Source organism: Cetorhinus maximus, chromosome 12, assembly GCF_964194155.1.
Source record: "Cetorhinus maximus chromosome 12, sCetMax3.hap1.1, whole genome shotgun sequence".
In the NCBI taxonomy this organism is placed as follows: domain Eukaryota; kingdom Metazoa; phylum Chordata; class Chondrichthyes; order Lamniformes; family Cetorhinidae; genus Cetorhinus; species Cetorhinus maximus.
In genome coordinates this window covers 47,078,616-47,100,171 of record NC_135890.1, presented here as the reverse complement: position 1 = coordinate 47,100,171, position 21,556 = coordinate 47,078,616, and the positions used below count along the sequence as shown (strand labels likewise).

At 44.0% G+C, this 21,556-nt stretch overlaps 1 protein-coding gene and 1 non-coding gene across 4 annotated transcripts in view; one reads left to right on the top strand and one right to left on the bottom strand.

The window, feature by feature from the left end:
- Nucleotides 1–21,556, top strand: part of LOC144687415 (anoctamin-1-like) — a 173,355-nt gene that overhangs the window by 83,294 nt on the left and 68,505 nt on the right. For all 3 annotated transcript variants that reach the window (XM_078553538.1, XM_078553535.1, XM_078553537.1), the window contains 4 exons: nucleotides 1,970–2,034; nucleotides 7,489–7,623; nucleotides 10,865–11,025; nucleotides 15,110–15,192. In XM_078553538.1, coding sequence (XP_078409664.1) covers nucleotides 1,970–2,034; nucleotides 7,489–7,623; nucleotides 10,865–11,025; nucleotides 15,110–15,192 — 444 coding nt within the window. The remainder of the gene's footprint in view (nucleotides 1–1,969; nucleotides 2,035–7,488; nucleotides 7,624–10,864; nucleotides 11,026–15,109; nucleotides 15,193–21,556) is intronic.
- On the bottom strand, nucleotides 21,080–21,162 carry trnal-cag (transfer RNA leucine (anticodon CAG)). The gene has a single exon. It is a non-coding gene; the product is annotated as a tRNA-Leu (tRNA).

Below are 21,556 nucleotides of genomic sequence, written 5' to 3'. Positions count from 1 at the left end.
ATGTGGTCCATCTCTGACACTTCCTTCCCTTAATTGACCTCCGTGTCTCCATTTCTGGTGATAGACTATCTATCAATATTCATTACATGCCCACCGACTCCCACAGCTACCTCAACTACAGCTCCTCACACCCTGCTTCATGTAAGGACTCCATCCCATTCTCCCAGTTTCTCCACCTCCGACGCATCTGTTTCAATGATGCTACCTTCCAAAACGGTGCTTCTGACATGTCTCCCATTTTCCTTAACCAAGGGATGCAAGGCCCTCAACATGTCCGACCCATCTCATGCACCCCTGCCCTCACCCCTTCCCCTCCCTCCCAGAAACATGATAGGGTCCCCCTTGTCCTCACTTTCACCCCACCAGCCTCCACATTCAAAGGATCACTCTCCACCATTTCCGCCAACTCCAGCATGATGCCACCACCAAACACATCTTCCCCTCACCCCTTCTATCAGCATTCCATAGGGACCATTCCCTCTGTCACACCCTGGCCCAGTCCTCCATCACCCACAACTCCTCATCCCCTTCCCACGTCACTTTCCCATGCAATCGCAGGAAGTGTGACACCTGCCCCTTTACCTCCTCCCTCCTCACTAAGGCTCCAAACACTCTTTTCAGGTGAGGCAGCACTTTATTTGCATCTCCTTCAAATTGGTCTACTGTATTCGCTGCTCCCAATGCGGTCTTCTCTACATTGGGGAGACTAAATGCAGACTGGGTGTCCGCTTTGCGGAACACCTTCACTCAGTCTGCAAGCATAACTCAGGCCTTCCTGTCGCTTTCCATTTCAACACACCAACTTGCTCTCTTGCCCACATGTTCTTTCTTGGCCTGTTGAAATGCTCCAATGAAGTTCAATACCAACTGGAAGAACAGCAGCTCACCTTCTGATTAGACACTTTCCAGCCTTCCGGACTTAACGTTGAGCTCAACAACTTCAAGCCATGAACTCGCTCCTCCATCTGTACCTCCTTTTTAATTATTTTTAAAAATTTGTATTTAATTATTAATTTATTATTTATTCTTTTAATCCTTTTCTCCCATCCGCCTGCAACCACCACCCCACCACCGCCCCTCCTCCCAACCCACCACAACAGGGCCACCTGTCACTTGTTTTTATGCTTTGCTTTCACAGCACTGAACCTTACCCTTGGGCTGCTATTAAGACATTCTGCTATCTTGCCTTCATGCTAGTATCAGCACCTTCTTTATTCTTTAACACTACCATTAACACTCCCTTTGTCTTGTGTCCATGACATCTTTGTCAATCTCCCCTGAGCTCCCACGTATCCCTGATCTTCTATTTGGCTCTACCTGCTCCAACGCCATCTTAAGAGGTATAAAATCTATCACATTTCCACTCTTTAGTTCTGAAGAAGTCATACGGACTCAAAACGTTAACTCTGTTTCTCTCTCCACAGATGCTACCAGGCCTGCTGAATTATTCCAGCATTTTCTGTTTTTATCTGCAGCATTTTTCTTTAGCAGCTGGTTGGATTGTTGGCAGAATTGGCTCTGTAGGGTTATAATCCACTCTGTCACTCATGTTCCCATTTAATAGGTCTCCATACCACAGGCGAAGGCCGGGATTTTCTGGTCCCATCCACTGCGGGACTGGAAATTCCCGCCTGAAGTTAATGGACATTCGGCTGGTCTATCAAATTTTCCAACCCACCGTGAACAGGACCAGAAAATCCTGGCCAAAGCCTCTCACAGTTTAACCCTAGTGTTTTTACACTGGGCACCAAAGGGCCTGACCTCCTAAAACATTATCACCTTGTAAATAAGACACAAGGATGCATTCATTTTGGCCATTAGATTCAAACTAGTCAAGAACCAGAAACTTGAAGCTACTGACTTCATGAAAATTGAGCCATTAAGCTTTCAATTTATCATAACTATTTGTTAGTGAAGAGACCAGAAAACTACTCTTATAAAATATTAATGTTTTTAATTTACCTTACAGCTGCTGTATCAAGAATGGGCACGATATGGAGTGTTTTATAAATACCAACCAATTGACCTGATAAGGTAGTTTTTGAAATGCTCTTCCTTTGGAAATACCTGAGGAATGTTTCTTAATTGTAATGACTATATTGTTTTAAAGCATCACATAATGGTACAGTTATAGATATTGAGAAAGTAATAGTTTGCTGAAAGAGCATTAACGTAACTATTATAATTAGGTATAACCAGTGCAGAGCTCTGTGTGGTGGGAGCACTTATCTGGAATTCATTCTTGGAGCTTGGCTGATTCCTGGCCTGCATAAGTTGCTGCCCACTAAAATTAATAATCCATAAGTGATGTGGCCACTAAACCAGACAAGCAGACATCTGCACCTGAATTCCTGATATGCGCTCCCATTGTATGGAGGTCGGTAGGAATGCTAAAATATAAGGCATTCTGTTTATTTTTAACAATTCTTTTGCGGGATATGGGCATCGATGGCTTGGCCAGCATTTTTTGCTCATCCCTATTTCCTTTGAAAAGGTGGTGGCGAGCTGCCTTCTTGAACCACTGCAGTCCTTGTGGTGTAGGTACACCCAGGATTTTGACCCAGCGACAGTGAAGGAACAGCGATATATTTCCAAGTCAGCATGGTGTGTGGTTTGGAGTGGAACTTCCAGGTGGTGGTGTTCCCATGTGCCTGCTGTCCTTGTTTTTCTAGACGGCAGTGGTCATGGGTTTGGAAGGTGTTGTCCATGGTAGCTTGGTGAGTTCCTGCAGTACATCTTGCAGATGGTACACACTGCTGCTACTGTGTGTCCATGGTGGAGGGAGTGAATGTTTGTGGATGGGGTGCCAAGCAATGGAGCTGCTTTGTCTTGGATGGTGTCAAGCTTCTTGAGTGTTGTTGGAGCTGTACTTATCCAGGTAAGTGGAGAGTATTCCATCACACTCCTGACTTGTGCCTTGTAGATGGTGGACAGGCTTTGGGGAGTCAGGAGGTGAGTTACTCACAATAGGATTCCTATCCTCTGACCTGCTCTTGTGGCCATAGTATTTATATGGCTAGTCCAGTTCACTTTCTGGTCAATGGTAATCTCCAGGATGTTGATAGTGGGGGTTTCAGTGATGGTAATGCAATTGAATATCAAGGGGCGATGGTTGGATTCTCTCTTGTTGGAGATGGTCATTGCCTGGCACTTGTGTGGCACAAATGTTATTTGCCACTTATCAGCCCAAGCCTGAATGTTGCTGCACATGGGCATGGGCTACTTCAGTACCTGAGGAATCGCAAATGGTGCAGAACATTGTGCAATCATCAGCGAACATCCCCACTTCTGACCTTATGTTGGAAGGAAGTTCATTGATGAAGCAGCTGAAGATGGTTGGGCCGAGGACACAACCCTGAGGAACTCCTGCCGTGATGTCCTGGGACTGAGATGATTGACATCAAACAACCACAACCACCTTCTTTTGCGCTAACGGAGAGTTTTTCGCCTTATTCCTGTAGACTCCAGTTTTGCTAGGGCTCCTTGATGCCACCCTCAGTCAAATGCTGCACGATATCAAGGGTAGACACTCTCACCTCAGTTCTTGTGTTCAGTTAATTTGTCCATGTTTGGACCAAAGCTGTAATGAGGTCTGCACTGGAGTGCTTCTTTGGGTGCATTTGAGTGCTTAAATTGGAGCTTGGAACCCATAAAGCAGCAGAGCGAGAGAGCCACAAGATTACAGATAAGATCTAAAAGTGATGTCACAGGAGTCCCGTAAGTTGATTGGTTAGTAGGTATAGGCCTTTCCAGACTCAGCACAGAGGAGACGATTGGTGAGTGACAGGTGAGTTATTATATTATACCATACTGTAGTAAACACTTTATATAAAGTTTAAGGTATATCAGTGCAGCTCAGCCATGTGGAGTATGCATCCTGCAGGATGTGGGAAGTTGTACAGGCACAAAGTGTCCTCAATGACTACATCTGCAGAAGTGTCACCAGCTGCAGAAATTTGAGCTCTGGGTTGTGTAACTCGAGCGGCGGCTGGCGTCACTGTGGTGCATCCGCAAGGCTGAGGATTACGTGGATAGAATGTTTAGAGAGGTGGTCACACTGTAATTAAGAAGTACACAGGCAGAGAGCGAATGGGTGACTGCTAGAGTGTCTAAGAGAAATAGGCAGGCAATGCAGGAATCCCCTAAGGGATCACTTTTCCCTTTTAGATACTGGTGAGTGAGATGGTCCCTCAGAGGACTGTAGCAAGACCCAAGTTCGTGGCACCATGGGTGGCTTAGCTGCACAGGAGGGGAGGAGGAAGAGTGTAAGTGATATAGTAGTAGGGGATTTCATAGTTAGGGGAACAGACAGGCGTTTCTACAGCTGTATACGTGACTCCAGGATGGTATGCTGCCTCCCTGGTGCCAGGGTCAAGGAAGTCTCAGGGCTGCTGCAGAACATTCTTTTGGGAGAGAGTGAACAGCCAGGGGTCGTGGTCTACATTGGGACCAATGACATAGGTTGGAACGGGATGAGGTCCTGAAAGCAGATTATAGGGATTTAGGAAGGGAATCAAAAAGCAGGACTTCAAAAGCAGTAATTTAATGATTACTCCCAGCTAGTGAGCATAAAAATAGGAAGATTGAACAGTTCAACATGTCGCTAGAGAAATGGAGTAGGAGGGAGGGCTTTGGATTTCTTAGGCTTTGGGATCGGTTCTGGGGCAGGTGGGACCTGTACAAGAAGGATGGATTACACCTTAACAGGACTGGGACTAATGACTTTGTAGGGAGGTTTACTAGGGCTGTTGAGGAGGATTTAAACTCGATTGGCAGGGGGATGGGAACCTGAGGGAAAATTCAGAGTGGAGAGGAGAAAAACTGGCAGTGGGAAGTAGAGAAGTATCAACTGATAAGGAGGACATATCAGAGAGTAGTATCAAGGTAAATAGAATACTTGGAGAGTTTGATTGAATTAGAGTAGGCAATAGAAGTCATTAGATGGGGTCAGAGTAAGGGGGAAAGGAAAAAAGCCTAAATCAGGGTTAATGCACATGTATGTGAATGCACAGAGTATGGTTAATAAGATTGGAGAACTACAGGCACAGGTTGGTAAATGGAATTATGATATTATTGCTATAACAGAGACCTGGCTCAAAGGAGAGCAGGGCTGGCCGTTAAATATTCCTGGGTACAAGGGGTTTGGGAGTGACAGAAAAAGAGGGAAAGGGGGTGGGAGTGGCAGTATTGATTAAAGATGGCATTACAGTACTGGAAAGAGTGGATGTTCCAGGGGGGTCAAGGATGGAATCTCTCTGGCTAGAGGTAAGGAATGAAAAAGGTGCAGTAACATTAATTAGTGCAGTATATAGACCATGAACAAGCGGAAGGGGTGTAGAGAAACAAATTTGCAAAGAAATTACAGAGAGGTACAAAAATTATAGAGTACTTACAATGGGGGACTTCAATTATCCAAATATAGGCTGGGATAGGAATAGTGCAAAGGGACAAGAGGGGCGGGAGTTCCTGAAATACGTGCAAGATAATTTTCTGCAGCATTATGTTCCCAGTCCAACAAGAGATCAGGCACTGCTGGACCTGGTTCTGGGGAATGATTTGGTCCAAGTGGATAAAATATCAGTGGGAGAGCACTTAGGGAACGGTAACCATTGTATTGTAAGGTTTAGGTTGACCATGGAAAAGGGCAAGGAACAATCCAGAGCTGGGATAATTAATTTGGGGAAAGCCAACTTTGATGGGATGAGAATGCATCTGAGTCAAGTGATTTGGAATCCAATGATGGCAGAAAAGACAGTGGCTGAACCATGGGCAGCCTTCAAAGAGACAGTATTGCAGGCAATGTCAAGATATATTCCTTTGAAGGGAAAAGGTAGGATAAATAAATATAGAACACCCTGGATGATGAGAGAGATAGAGATGAAGATGAAAAGGAAGAAGTGCACGTCTGACAGACATCAGGTAGAAAATACAATGGAAAATCAGGCTGAATACAGAAGGACCACAGGGTCAGTGAAAAAAAGCTAATAAGAAAAGCAAGGAGAGAGCATGAAAAGAGGCTGGCAGTTAAAATAAAAGGGAATCCCAATGTGTTGCTGGAGTTTTTTTGAGGAGGTAACAGAGAAGGTTGATCTGGGCAATGCTGTTGATGTGGTGTATTTTCAAAAGGCATTTGATACAGTGCCCACAACAAATGTGTGAGCAAAATTCTAGCTCATGGAATAAAAGGGAAAATAGGCACTTGGATAAGAAATTGGCTGAGTGATAGGAAACAGAGAATAGTGATAAATGGTTGTTTTACCAGATTGGAGGAAGGTTTGTAGTGGAGTTCCCCAGCGGTCAGGATGGTGAGTAGCAGGGTCAACAGGGCTGGGTGTGCCACCCCCACTAGAGCTGTACCTTGTGTGTCCTGCCATCCATTCTTAATTAGCACATTCTCTTAGATAATAACACCACCTTCAACACCTCTTTGTTCTTTTGTCTGTGACATCTTTTGATTATCTGCTCCTATCACTGCTTGCTTGTCCCTACAACCACCGCCCCCCCCCCACCAACCTTAAACCAGCTTATATTTCACCCCTCTCCTAATTTTACTCAGTTCTGTTGAAGGGTCATGAGGACTCGAAACGTCAACTTTATTCTTCTCCACTGATGCTGCCAGACTTGCTGAGTTTTTCCAGGTAATTCTGTTTTTGTTTTGGATTTCCAGCATCCGCAGTTTTTTGTTTTTATATCTGGGTGTGCCGTTGTTGTTTTCAATACCTAGGTTAATGCTGTGTGTTCTGTCTGGTTTCATTCCTTCTTGCTTGATACAACTGAGTGGCTTGCCAGGCTATTTCAGAGGGCAGTTAGGAGTCAACCACATTGCTGTGGGTCTGGAGTCACATGTAGGCCAGACAAGGACAGCATGTTTCCTCATTAGTTAGGCTGATGGGTTTTGACAATTGCATTTATGGTCAGTGTTACTGAGACTAGCTATTAGCTCTAGATTTAGTAATTGAATTTAAATTCAACCAGATGCCATGGTGGGATTTGAACCTGTGTTCTGGGCCTGCTGGATTGCTAGTCCAGTGACATTACCACTATGCCACTAACCACCACCCCATATAACTATGCTGTTCCCTTAAACACATGGTTTCTAATTACGTTTAAGTTAAATAATAAACAGGATTATGCTTCGTGAATTTTGAAATGCATTCAATGATAAGTCAAGGCAAGAATTTATTTGATTGATCCTGGTTGCTGTGTGTGCTTAAGTTAGTCAAGTAAAATCAGATCATTTTTGGTGTGTAAATTCTCTGATCCATGTTCCCATCGAGGAACCATGCTTGAAGGACGGGTGAGTCAGAGATAGGACTACATTGTAGAAGTAATCTTTCAATGTGGGGTCCCTTTGAGTACTGTTCCTTACTGGGACTGTGGGATCAGTGCATTTACTCCAGACTGTTTTATCTTAACCCCGACTGGTTTAATGATATTTCAATTAGACTACATTGTTTACTAATTTGTTAACATTCCCATCTTTCATAGGAAGTATTTTGGAGAGAAGATTGGACTGTACTTTGCATGGTTGGGACTGTACACTCAACTGCTGATGTCAGCGTCACTGGTTGGGATAATAGTGTTTTTTTATGGTTGTGTTACAATAGGCAATGATACACCGAGGTAAAGTTTTATTTTAATCAAAAGAATAAGATACTGTTTATAATCTAACTATTATTAAGGACTGAAAATAATAAATGCTAATTCTACTGAAATAATGCAATTGCAAACTATTATGTATATTTAAAGTCCTGCATTTCCATAAGTTGAGAACAATAATTTATGGTATCTACCAGAAAGTATTATTGCATACATTCATATAATATTACATACATTTACAGCACAGAAACAGGCCATTTGGCCCAACTCGTGTTTATGCTCCACACAAGTCTCCCCCCACCCTACATGATCTCACCCTATCAGCATATCTTCTATTCCTTTCTCCCTCATGTTCTTAGCCAGCTTCCCCTTAAATGTATCTCTGCTATTCACTTCAACAGTTCCATGTGGTAGCAATTTCCACATTGTTTTAATTGTTTTATTCCCATTATATTTCTCCTTTGCTACCCACTATTTCTTGATTGAGAGGATGGCTAAGACAGCAGCCCTGATTGAATCTCACTCCCATTATAGTGACAGTAAAAGGACAATCAGGGAAGAGATGAGGACCCCACGAGGTTTAAACCGTGGTGAAATAATGGATAGTGCTAAAATTAACAACTCATAGCTAGGCCTATAAGAGAGGCTGAGGCCCTCAATTAAAAAGTACAATGACAGCACTAGAATATGCAAAAGACAATCCAATGCAATTGTATTATTGTGAAATGTGGATTGTTTTATATATATCTTCCTGTCCTTCCTGTCCTCTATCACGGAGGTCTTAGACGACAGTACGCAGGAGAGCCTGGACAAACCGCTAACTCCTGATGAACTGACTAAGGCCCTTGAGTCCTTCGAGAAGAGTAAAACTCCCGGAAGCGACGGCTTGCCGGCGGAGTTGTATTCGGCTCTGTGGGACTTGATCGGCCCAGACCTGCTAGAAGTGTACGAGAGTATGCTCCTGGCCGGCAGCATGTCAGAATCCATGAGGAAAGGCATTATCACCCTCATCTACAAGCACAAGGAGGGAAGGGAGGAAATTAGAAATTGGCGACCCATTTCACTGTTGAATGTGGACTATAAGATTCTGACCAAGGTCATCGCCAATCGGGTCAAATCCGCTCTGGAATTGGTGATTCACCCTGACCAGACCTGCACTGTGCCAGGCAGGAAGATCTCTGACAGCCTCGCGCTGCTCAGGGATACGATTGCCTATGTACAGGACAGGGGTGTGGATACCTGCCTCATCAGCTTGGATCAGGAAAAGGCCTTTGACAGAATATCGCACACCTACAAGGTGGATGTGCTCTCCAAAATGGGGTTTGGGGAGGGAATTCGAAATTGGATCCAACTGCTCTACACTAACATCAGTAGCGCAGTCTCAATCAATGGGTGGGAAACAGATAACTTTCCGATTAAATCTGGAGTCAGGCAGGGCTGTCCTCTCTCGCCTGTTCTTTTCGTGTGTTGCATAGAACCCTTTGCCGAGTCCATCAGGAAGGATCCGGGCATAAGAGGAGTGACGATCCCAGGCAGTGGAGGCACTCAGGTAAAAGCCTCCCTGTACATGGACGATGTCGCCGTCTTCTGCTGGGATCCGCTGTCGGTGCGCAGACTGATCCACATCTGCGACCAGTTCGAACTGGCTTCGGGAGCCAAGGTAAATCGTGGGAAGAGCGAGGCCATGTTCTTTGGGAACTGGGCTGACCGATCCTTTGTCCCCTTCACTGTCAGGGCTGACGGCCTGAAGGTGCTGGGGATATGGTTCGGAGGGACCAGGGCATGCGTTAGAAACTGGAAGGAGCGAGTGTCTATGGTGAAAAGGAAACTGGGCATGTGGGAGCGACGCTCCCTCTCCATTGCGGGTAAGGACCTGGTCATTAGGTGTGAGGCACTCTCGCTGTTGTGTACGTGGCGCAGGTCTGGCCCATTCCACACTCCTGCGTGGTGGCGATCACTCGAGCCATCTTCCACTTTATCTGGAGGTCAAAAATGGATCGTGTCCGCAGGGACGCGATATACAAGCCTCTAGATAAAGGGGGAAAAAACGTGCCCAACATCGCCCTCATATTGATGGCCACCTTTGTGTGTGGCTGCATCAAGCGGTGCGTAGACCCTCGGTACGCAAACACCAAGTGTCACTATGTGCTGAGGTTCTACCTGTCCCCGGTGTTGCGAAGGATGGGTCTGGCCACGCTGCCGCGGAACGCTCCAAGTAGTTGGACCGTGCCGTACCACCTGTCCCTTGTGGAAAAATTTATGCAGAAAAACACCTTTGACCACAAGTCCATCAGGCAATGGTCAGCACGTAATGTCTTAGAGGCCCTGAGGGAAAAGGAGAGGGTGGATCCTGTGGGATGGTTCCCCGAGCAGACTGTCAAAGTCATTTGGCAGAATGCCTCATCGCCAGAACTTTCCAACAAGCACCAAGACGTGGCTTGGCTTGTGGTGAGAAAGGCCCTCCCCGTCAGATCCTTCCTACATGCCAGGAGTCTCACCCCCTCCGCATGTTGCCCTTGAGGTGGTTATGGTGGGGAAGAGACCGTTGTTCACCTCCTTGTGGATTGTGCCTTTGCAAAGAAGGTCTGGAGAGAGATGCAGTGGTTGCTGTCGAGGTTCATCCCGAGCAGTTCTGTGACACAGGACTCTGTGCTCTACGGGCTGTTCCCAGGGACACACACCGAGACAAACATCAACTGCAGCTGGAGGATCATCAACTCGGTGAAAGACGCGCTTTGGTCTGCCCGAAACTTGTTGGTCTTCCAGCACAAAGAGTTGTCCCCGACCGAGTGTTGCGGACTGGCACAATCCAAAGTCCAGGACTACATGCGGAGGGACGCACTAAAGCTTGGGGCAGCTGCCGCGAAGGCGCAATGGGGAAGGGTCGCTGTCTAAGACCTTTCTGCCGCAGTGCACCGAGGGGCTGGGAACTGTTTAACTGTACAGCCCAAAATGAAAGGCTGTAAATGATTGTAATATTGTTTGTACTGATGCACCTGGTGATACATTTTGTAAAAGTTGAACCGGATTGTACCCTTGAAATGGTGTTTTTGGAATGGTTTGGAATGTGATTGAAGATATTTTATGAATAAAGTATATTTTTGCGAAAAAAAAATAAAACAATTAGCTTTAAAACTGGAGAAGATTGAAAAGCGCTTTCTTTTTATGCATTGTAATCCATATCAGACACTGCTCACTTAATTTAAAATAACATTTAGGATTAAACACAGATGTTCAATATTCTTTTCCTTTTGTATTGTTTCAGTCTAGAGATGTGTGATGAGCAGAATAACTTCACCATGTGCCCGCTCTGTGACAAGTCCTGTGACTATTGGTACCTCAGTACTGCTTGTGCCACAGCACGTGCCAGCCATTTGTTTGACAATCCCGCTACTGTCTTTTTCTCCATCTTTATGGCTCTCTGGGGTAAGAAAAATGTTTGCCCATGTTCAACTTCTGGTTCAGAAAGAGATGGCTGATTTTCATTTCTCTTTCGTGTCATGGAGCTGAAAGTGTATATATTGGGAAATCGTGGGAAAGCGTGTCTGCAATTTCCTAATATGTTTTCCCAGCGGGTGAGGTGGTATGGATGGTTCGTTTGTTTAGAAAACCAGCCCTTTCTACTATTATTATTAAATTGCTATTGATTAAAAGCCTTAAGAGAAAGTATTACAGTTTTAAATACACACCCACTGTTTATTTTCTTTTCAAATCGCTGCACAGCCAGTAAAGCATAGACTTATCCCTTTGTAGAAGAATGCTTGCACAGACTGATGCTCATTTTTCAAAATCTCACCTTCTGCTTTATTGAACTATTAGTTTGGCTGATGGAGTGATAGCCTCGAGAAGCCTCCTGAACTGTATGGAAGGAAGTTCTAAGGCAGTTTGGCCAAAGCAAATATTCCATTCTTTTAGGCCATACTTCTGTTTGAAATCAAGTAATTTGCATTTTGCCTCAGGTATTGTTGTAATCCTGGGAACAGAATGTTATGCTTTACATTTCGGATTCAGTTAGCCAATTGATGGGCTCACAGCCAGACATGTAGCTATACCAGTTCATCTTCTAAACTAATTTTTTTCCCCCCAAGTGTACTGAGATGCAAACTGGCTTACACATTGCTGTCACCTATCAATGCATTCTGCTTGTGGATAGTTCAATGTGCATGGGGACCTCCTTCCCTGCAGGTGGCTTTGGGTCAGCTAGCTTGGAAGACATGACGTACAACCCTTAAACCAAAGAGCCCATTAGCCCTGAAGCTGCAAGATGCTGCACCTGGATTGGTGACCCACTCACATTGAAAGCCAATCAGAGAATGGGGCACAAAGAGCAGCAAATCTGATTCGCAGCATTCTTGGTATTGCAGATGTTCACTTTAATGTCTGGAAAATCTGGAGGACTGGAAATTGGGCTTTCTGATCTCTGTGCTCAGATTCTCCTGTTGAGGGAAACTCTCCTATTTTGTGTAAAGATTCTTCTCTTACAAAGTGCTTTTATTTATATTTTATATGATGTAATTACCACAGCCAGCCCAGAACTGCAATTAATTAAAGATGACATAAAAGCCCCAGGCTGTATGTTAGTGGTTGTCAATTGAACATATAACTGCTTAGAGCACATATTTAAATCATAATATTCTTCCATTAGTAATTTTGGTGCTAAAATATTGAATCCATGGGGAGCATCATGCTATAGCATCACATTTTCATCAGGATTAATTTTTTGTGAAATCAGAGGGCATGTTTAATACACAGAATTTTGAAAGTTGACAAATTACAATATTACAAGAATAATCATCTGGTTTTGGAGGTCCCAAGCTACATTTCACCAGCACACTTCCTTCAAGCTACATTTACTTTGAGCTTTGAATATCACATCCCTTCTCCCACTCAGAGCCTCCTTACGTTTCTACGGCCAGAATATAACACTTGTCAGGCAGGCGCGTGCCTGACCTGACTGAGTGTAAGATGACGTGCGATGACGTCGGGCAAGCGTCCAGACCTCATTGCGCACTCGCGCTATCTTTCATTCGGCTGGTGCACACGGGAGCCGGCAGCACGCCCGCCGGCATTTAAAAGGCCTTTTAAGGCCATTAAAATTATAATTGAAAGAAACTTTTCACTGCGCATCCAACCTTACAGTGGGGCAGGCAGGCGAAAAGGCCAAGCGGCCTTTGCGTTTTTTAGGAAACCTCATCCACGGGCGGGAAGAGGTTTCCAAAGGCAATTAAAAATAAAATAACAGTTTTACCATTTCATTAATAAGATGTCCTTGCTCAAAGTCACATGTGGGGACATGTTTAATAACATTTTAAAAACCTTTATTTTTAATTTTTCATGTTTTCATGTCCCTGAGGCAGCTGTGCCTCAGGAAGCTATTCTAGCGCGCACCCGCACGCATGCTCGAACTTGCGCTCTTGCCTTCCTCCCCCACCACTCCCCCAACACAGGTAGCACTGAGCGCTGCCGTGCGCATTTCATGCTGGGCCGGCCTTAACTGGGCCCCCAGTGTGAAATCATGGTCTGGTCCCGATTGCAGGTGGTGGTTGTCTTCCCGATCGCTCCCGCCCACCTCCGCCAAGCCCAAGGGAAAAATCCTGGCCTATATTACTGCCCATTATCTTCCTTAACTTTGTAAGCCCTCGAACATGCTGTTATCTCCCATATCCTTTTTCATTTTTCTCAGACCTTCATGTTTGAATCTGTCCAACCAATTTTCCACCTCTGCTACAACACTGAGATGCCTCTAATCAAAGTTGCGCATGACATCCCCTGTGACTGTGGCCATTGTGCTTATTTTTCACATCCCTTACGCAGTCTTTTACATGGCCAATCTGCAACCTTCTCCAATGCCTCTCCCCCATGTCCAGTTCAGTGAAACTGCTGTCTCTTTCCTACCTATCCAATGACCCATGTCCAGTGATGGTTTTTTTGGCAACATCCAGATCCATGTCTCCACCAACTCTCTCAGCCCCTCCATGGTCTCTGTCATCCAGCTCTTCATGAACCGCAATATTGCAAAGACCTAAGCCACTGTCATTGGTCCCTGCCACCAACTCTGTGCCTTTTACTTTCTCTTTCCTGGCCAGTGTCTCAGGTTGAACTAGATTGCTTACAACCTTGGCAATATGTTGGACCTGAGTTGAGCTTCCAACTCCATATCCTCTCCACCTCAAAGAGCAGCCACATCCATCTCTGTAAGGTTATTGTTGTAGGTGGCTGAGTTGTACTATTAGTGATAGAGTTAATCTGAGAACACTTCTTGGGTGGAAACATTAAGTTTATTTACAATGTACTCAGCAGCAACTACACGTTTGTTTTCAACTCCAACTCCATCTCTGTACTCACTGATGAGGTAGCCTACGCTACTCTCCTATTGGTTACTACAGATCATGTGATATTCCTTAACAATAATTATTCTTAATGGTACATTTCATACTAAATAAAACTGTAATTACTACAGTCATCTTCCTAACTCACTCATCCATTCCTTGATCATCTCCAGATTCAACTATTCTAATGCTCACCTGGCTGGCTTCGCATCTTCTACCCTCCATAAACTTTAGCCCATCTAAACCTCTGCTGCCCACATCCTAACCCACACTAGGTTCTATTAACTTATCCTTCCTGTCCTTTATTGACTCTGGTCTTCCTGCACCTCCAATTTAAAGTTCTTAATTTGGTATTAAGGTCGCTTTGGCCCCATTTCTGTCTCTGTGATCTCCTCCAGCCCTATAACTCATCAATAACTCTGCACTCCTCTGACACTGACCTTTTGTCTGCTCCCCACACTTTTCACACCACCACTGAAAACTGCATTTCCAATCTTCGAGGCTCAACGAAATGGGATTCCCTCCCAAACCTTTCTGCCTTTGCAGCTCCCCATCCTCCTTTAAAATCCTCCTTGAAACCTATCTCTTTCAACACGATTTAGGCCTATTTTATCTAATTGCAGTTCTGTGAAGCACCTTGGGCTGTTTTTGTACAGTTAAGAAGTTGTAAAATTGAAAAACATTGTTGCTTATGATTACATAATCTTTGAGTGTCTGACATCCATTAAAATCATTTGTTAAAGCACAGATACCTCAATAACATTTTCTGCATCAGGCATCACAGTGTAAACTGATGAAAAGCAATGAATGAGTTTGGATATCGTGTGAGACTGACATTTGAACCCATCCTTCTCCAGAAGTCTGTCGCTGCATTGAAAGAGCCTGCATTTTAGATAAGGCTTAGTCATAGCCTCAGTACACCAGAAAACATTTCAAAGAGTAATCCACTGAGTCATGGTTGTCCAGTTAAATACAGCAGTTAATTTGCAGACAACAAGGTACCATGAATAGTAAATGACATAAATCACGAGTTAACCTATTTCTGTAGGGGGAGAGCTGGGGGGTGTTGTTAGTTGAAAAAGGAATGTTAATGGCACCACTTTTGAAACTGATATATTGAATATATTTTCAATTTGACTACTTACTGTTAACACCTTTCATTAAAAATCTTTTCTTCACAGCAACCTTGTTCCTTGAATCCTGGAAGCGTCGACAAACGAGATTATGCTACCAATGGGATTTAACCAGCCTGGAAGAGGAAGAAGTGAGCAAACATTGGCATTTTTTTCTTTGACAGGATATATGTTTATAATTTAAGACATCTATGAAGAAATTCAATGATTCTGCATTTCCTAGTAGGAAATTTGCTTGACAATAATTTGGCCAGAAATTGGACTACAGCACTGTAACACTGGGCAGGATTTTACGCGTTGGCGAGTGGGGGCGGGGTCCACTTGCCGATGCGTAAAATGACGCGCGGTGACGTTGGGCGGAACTCCCGACATCACCGTGCCACATTTAAATTTTCAGGAAGATGTAGTAACAGTGAAATCAGCTGTGCGCCCGTCGACCTGTCAATGGCTAATTGAGGCCATTGACAGAGTCATTTATGTAAGTAAAGGACCTGCCCGTCCAACCTTAAGGTTGGCGGGCAGACCAGGAGCCCCGACGCGAACTAGAAAAAGCATGAAACCTCATCCACAGTCGGGATGAGGTTTCATGTAGCTTTTTAAGAAGTTTAATAAAGTTTTGGGGGAAATTATGGACACGTCCCAACTCATATGACATTGTCACATGAGGGGACATGTTAGGGAAATTTTACATTTCTATTTTTAGGTTTTTAACATTTTGAGCCGATCTCCCTGAAGCTGCACTTAGCCTCAGGGAGATGAGCGTGCTCTTTCGTGCGCATGCGCGAAAGAGCGCACTCTCGATTTTGAGACATCCCCCCGCACAGGGAGCGCATAGCGCTTCTGTGCGGACGTCACGCTGGGTGGGCCTTAAATGGCCTGCCCACATAAAATGGTGCCACGCCTCCGATAGGGGCGCCGATCGGAAGTGCGCCTGTGTGAGCCCGCCCATCAACTTCCCCCACGATGGGGGGAAAAATTCAGCCCACTTAGTGCACCAATTGAGCAAGATTTCCCGCTGGAAAGATCAATAAATATAACGTGAGTGACCCTGTACCTTATAAATCAGAAGGCGTCTTTATCTGCTCAATAATGAGCTAAGTGTAGTGAGACCTTGGTGACAGCTCCGACAGCTTTGATGGAAACTCAGACTCCCTCTGGGCTCTAGTGTCCAGCATCTCCTCTGGTTTACAAAGCCTAATGGACAGTGTGGTTAGGGGCATTGCAAGCCACCGAGCACATTTGCGCTCCATTCTCACAGAATGCAGTGGGAGTGCTACGGTTCAGGCACTTGATACTCTTACTGGTTCCAAGGCAGAATGACCTGCTGTCCCCTCTCAGGATGGCAGCCCTTCTGCTCCTCTGCCTGCCTTTCAATCAATGGTGCCAGACAGCCAGCTGGGCCAGACAGCCCCGACCAAAACTTGAGTTCCATCAGGCTGCAGCCAGGCTGCCAATGGCCAAAACTTTTTGAGGCCACCAACCATCCACCTCAAGTGCTCCCAGCAGAAGTTCATCAGCTTTCCACCTCCCAACCTACATCTGCTTGAGAGGCATCTCATAGAAGCCCTAGAATAGATAAAAGAGCACACAAGATGGGCACTAAGGCTTTTCATAAGGTATTTGTAGATATGTGGCAGTCATGTAACCATTTGTGAGATCAAGAATGGTATCTGTTGGAAGTAAAGATGCTTTGTTTAGGTATAGCTGTTGGTCTTCATGATCTTCATGATATAACAGGAACCACCATCAAATTGTACTGTTTAAGTGGGTTTCAGGATTGAATGAAATGGAAGGAAGCAGTGGTTGGTGCTTTGAGTATGGGAGGGACTGTTCAGGCAAATCTCTCCTCCAGATGCTGCCTTACAGCTCCAGAAACCCGGTGTACTGCTGTGCCAAGCTCCTCTTCTGCATTGTACAGCTCCTCACCCCTTTTGTTTAAACCTTTGTGCTCCAAGTCTTCCTCCTGATGGAGCTATAAGGCAACGCCCTTTTGGATAGCGAGACTGTGGAGCACTCAGAAAATGATAATGAACACCTGAGGCCAGGATTTTACGGTCCCGCCATCGTCATGGCTGGGAGCAGAAAATTCGGACAGTGGCCAAAAGTCCGTTGACTTTGGGTGGGCGTTTTGGCGGGACTGGAAAATCCCACCTTGAGACTCGTACTGAAGCTGGCAGGAAAACAATTATAGAACTCCATGCATTGCTGCCTGTGGTCACGAACAAGTTGAACGTTACTGAATGGAAGCCTTCCCTGTTGACACTGTTCTCCATCAGGAACCTGTTGGTTCCTGATGGAGAACACAGGGGATGCAGTAAAGGTGCCCTTTACCTGCTGCAGTCCAACAATGCAGGAAAATCCTAGTGCTCTTCCTACTTTTCAGCCTCCACATGGAAGATAAGGAAGTGTTGTCGCCTTGAAAATAGTGAACCAGTGACCAGCTGAATGCTTGTGCACAAAAAGACCTGAGTGATGTTGACTGTAGTACAATCACCTGAAGTAGTTTGCACAGGTAGCATTAGATATTTTGTGAATCCGCCTCTTGCAGAGATTGTGGGTGAAAGTGTGCAAAATTCAGACTGTAGTAAGAAGGGTGACTCATTTAGATAAACCTCTCTTTGAGTTAAAGTTAATAAATACAAACCTTTCAAAGGTGCTACACCATGATAATATCTCAGGAGAGTTAAATAATCTTCATTATGTTCTTATAAGGAGTTGCAAATGGACATGATGAATTTGCTAAAAAAAATGCAGGGTAAATCAGGAAGGAGGCTGTTCCCTTTTTATTTTTTGCTGGATGGTTTTCATAAAGTAGCATTGGGAGAGAGCAGGAGCAGGTTTTCTGTTTTCCATACAAGACAGGAAACGTCATGTGATGCGCAACAGGAAGCCAACAAGGTCTTCATTATGACATTAACATAACTGAGCTTTTAGACATTCTGCCATAAGATAAATAAACCAGTATCTGAAGAAAGCATAAAGTTATATTTGATATGGCATATTTCACAGGCCTTTCCATCTTAACACTGAAATGTTGGCTTGGATTACGTGCTCACTTAGGATGGCTCTTGAACGCCTGACCTTCTGAGTCGAAGGAGTGCTGAACCTGAGCCGAGGCGGATGCAAAATTAAAAAAAAATAAAGGTTGTGATTGAAAACCCCCAAAATAGAATGACAATAAATTAGTGCAATTTTCAAACAAGAAACAAAGCTGAACTCTCTGACAATGCAGTTTCCATTGACTTAAGTGACGCAACTTTACAGGGCTGATTTCATAGAGATGCTAGTCGGCATTTGATTCTTCCTGCCAGAAGCACCATATTATCCTGCATGTGTCACTGAATCTGCTATGAGCCAAATTTAGGCTCCAGATATTTAAAAATATTTCAAAAATCTGAATGATTGAATAGAACATTATCCTTTCACCTCTAAGAACGTCAATCTACTCCAGACTAATGGAATGAAAGTATCTTGTCTCAATCAGATAAAAGGATTTCTATGCAAAATGAGTCTTAATCCAATTCCTAATGGCTGTTGATCCCCATCACACAGCTATTCACAGTCCAGTACCAAGTGATGCTAAATTGACATTATAACTTAAATTACAAGAATGATGGTATTAGAAATATGAAGACACAAACACAGGTTAATTAAGGTGAGCTATTCCAGGATTTGGGTTAGGATATGTGCTGCAATAGAGTAGGGATGGCTCTACTATGTGTCTTGCATCTGAAAACAAAGCACCCGCCTCAAGCAGTTGCTGGTCAAAGTGGGAACATTCTGTTCATCAGTCCTGACATTCACTTCAAAGAAGATAATAATCCATCAAAAATTGACATGCAAAAGTCTTAGAGAAACTAAAAGAACTTATACATTTCTCTTTTATTTTGCTTTGCAAATCAGGATCTTGATTTTAAGACATAAATCAACAACTATGCTGTGATTGGCATTGTGATTAGTTCTAAGTTACTGCAGCTGGTGTACAACTTGTAGTCGCACGTGTCAATTAAATATTGTAGAGTTTAAAAGATCATTATAAGAGAAATTAAAATTCCAAAAGACATATGGGTAGAAATTGTTACCAGTGAAGCTCCACATGCTTGTGCTACATTTCTGTGTGCTGTAGATTTACACAGCATTGATCCAAACAGGTTTAAATTTGGCTGAAAGTTACATATGAGCGCATGAACTATACCAAACTGAATCTCCACTCCACATGGCCTATTCATACCATGTCAGTCAGTTTTGTAGCCAACAGTATTATTGAAGTTGCGGCAGTCTAATGTCCTGTGCTCATTAGAATGAGAGATTCTTTTTAAATGTTTGAAAGTTTGTTTTAATGCATTTCCCTTCCTTCTTTTGCTGCCAATAATATATCAAGGAACGTATGCAGGTTTGAATGTAGCATCAAAATTGGCGCTTTTTTTTAGCACTTTAATGCTTATACGAAAAGAAAAATAGTATTTTATAGCATTGCACTGCTAATAAGATTCTGAAGTACCTGTGCTGCAATCCTTCATAGGCTAATATACCCTTTCTAAGGTACGTGCCCAGCACTGTACACAGTACTCCAGACACGACCTAGCCAAGGCTTTGCATAGCTATAGCAAAACTTCCTCCCCTTTATAGTCTAGCCTTTAAATATAATATTGCATTAGCCTTTTTGAATCTGACCACTATATTTTAGTGATCTTTATACATGGACCCCTAAATCTCTTTGGATCTTCACTACGCCCAGCTTTTCCTCATCGGAAGGATACTATTTTAAAGATGTCCACTCTTTTATGGACCAAAATGGATCACCTCACACTTGCCTGCATTAAAGTCCATCTGACACCATTTTGCTCAGTCACTTCAGCTATCAATGTTTCTTTCATATGCTGTTTTCTACTCTGATTACTATGCCCCATATCTTTGTGCCATCAGCAAAGTTGGATATACAGCTCTCTATTGTGTATCTATAACTATTCAATAAATATATTGAATAGTTGAGACCCATGACAGAACCTAGTGGGACACCAGTAATCATTTTGAGTACAAACCCATTATCCCTAATTTCTCTCTTCTACCTCCTAACCAATCTCCTGACCAGGTCAGTAAATTACCTTCAATTCCATCAGATTTAATTTTAGTTCTTATTTGAAACTTTATTGAATGCTTTATAGAAGTCCTAGATATGCTCTATCTACTGTTTTAGTTATTTCCTTAGCCATTACGTAATATTTATGAATCAATTTTCTCTCACTAATTAGCTCAAATTTATTTAAGTGCTCAGTCACTTTGGGCAGAATAATACTCTCCCAAATCAGGGGAGTTGCCCGCATCTGGAGACATATTATCGGGCGTGATGATGGCATTCCCGACGTCATTATGCCAGTTTTGTATAATACAGCAGGCAGGCGGGCTTAAAAGTCGGAACCCTTCCTGCATTATGTAACTGTCAATTAATAATGTATTTAAGATCGTTGATGACCCAATTGTCTGCCATAGTATGGTGTGAACGCTATAATATGCCTTTAGAGTCAGATTGGTTTGGCCCTTCTCCCCCACCTCTCCCCTTGCTCCAATGGCGCAGACATCTCTGGAGGGAAACATGCAACAACTAGACAACTCCTCCATGCAAATGATTGGTTAACTTGTTCTGGTTAAAAAAAGAATGTCACCTCTGATCAGTGCCAAGGTTTGGAGACAGCAGAGCTCAAAATAAAATTCACTCACCTTAGAAGCCTGCAAACTGCTGAATGACAAGTTATCCTGCAGTGTTTGAAGCGGTCCTGCATTTGCTGGGTCCCCTGACACTGCCCCATGCCTGGGGGCCCTTTAAACTACGGGCTGTGGCCTCATTCTGGGGCATGGCTCCTTGGAAAAATTCTTTCGAATTATCAACAGTCACAGATTGTAACTCTTTTGAGTACATTCACAGTTCTTGGTTTCCGGGAGTGGGACATGAACCCACAACCTTCTGATTCAAAGGCGAGGGTGCTATGAACTGAGCCACAGCTGACACCTCTAAAATAATGTCAGGAGTGGGATGCGAACCCACGCCTCCAGAGGAGACTGCGACCTGAACGCAGCGCCTTAGACCGCTCGGCCATCCTGACGCGGTCATGGCTCCTCGGAAGCCGGACATCCCACCCTCCAACACTGATTGGGTGGGATAATGGCCTCAAACCCAACCTAAGCCCCAACTGACGTTTTATCAGGCGCATTCTAAAGGCAGGCCCGGAAGTTGAAAGACTTCTGGGAGCTGAACCCGACCTCGGCGCCCCTGCATATTATTCAGCCTTTTTGCCCTTAATTATAGATTCCAATGACTCACCCACAATAGATGTTAGAGTGACGGGTCAATATTTCCTAGTTTCTCTCGCTCGCCTTTCTTAAATGATGGAGTTACGTTTCCAAGTTTCCAAACTAAAGGGGCAATTCATGAATCAATAGAGCTTTGCAAAACTATAGCCAAAGCATTGGCAATTTTCTCCCCTGCTCTCCTTAATA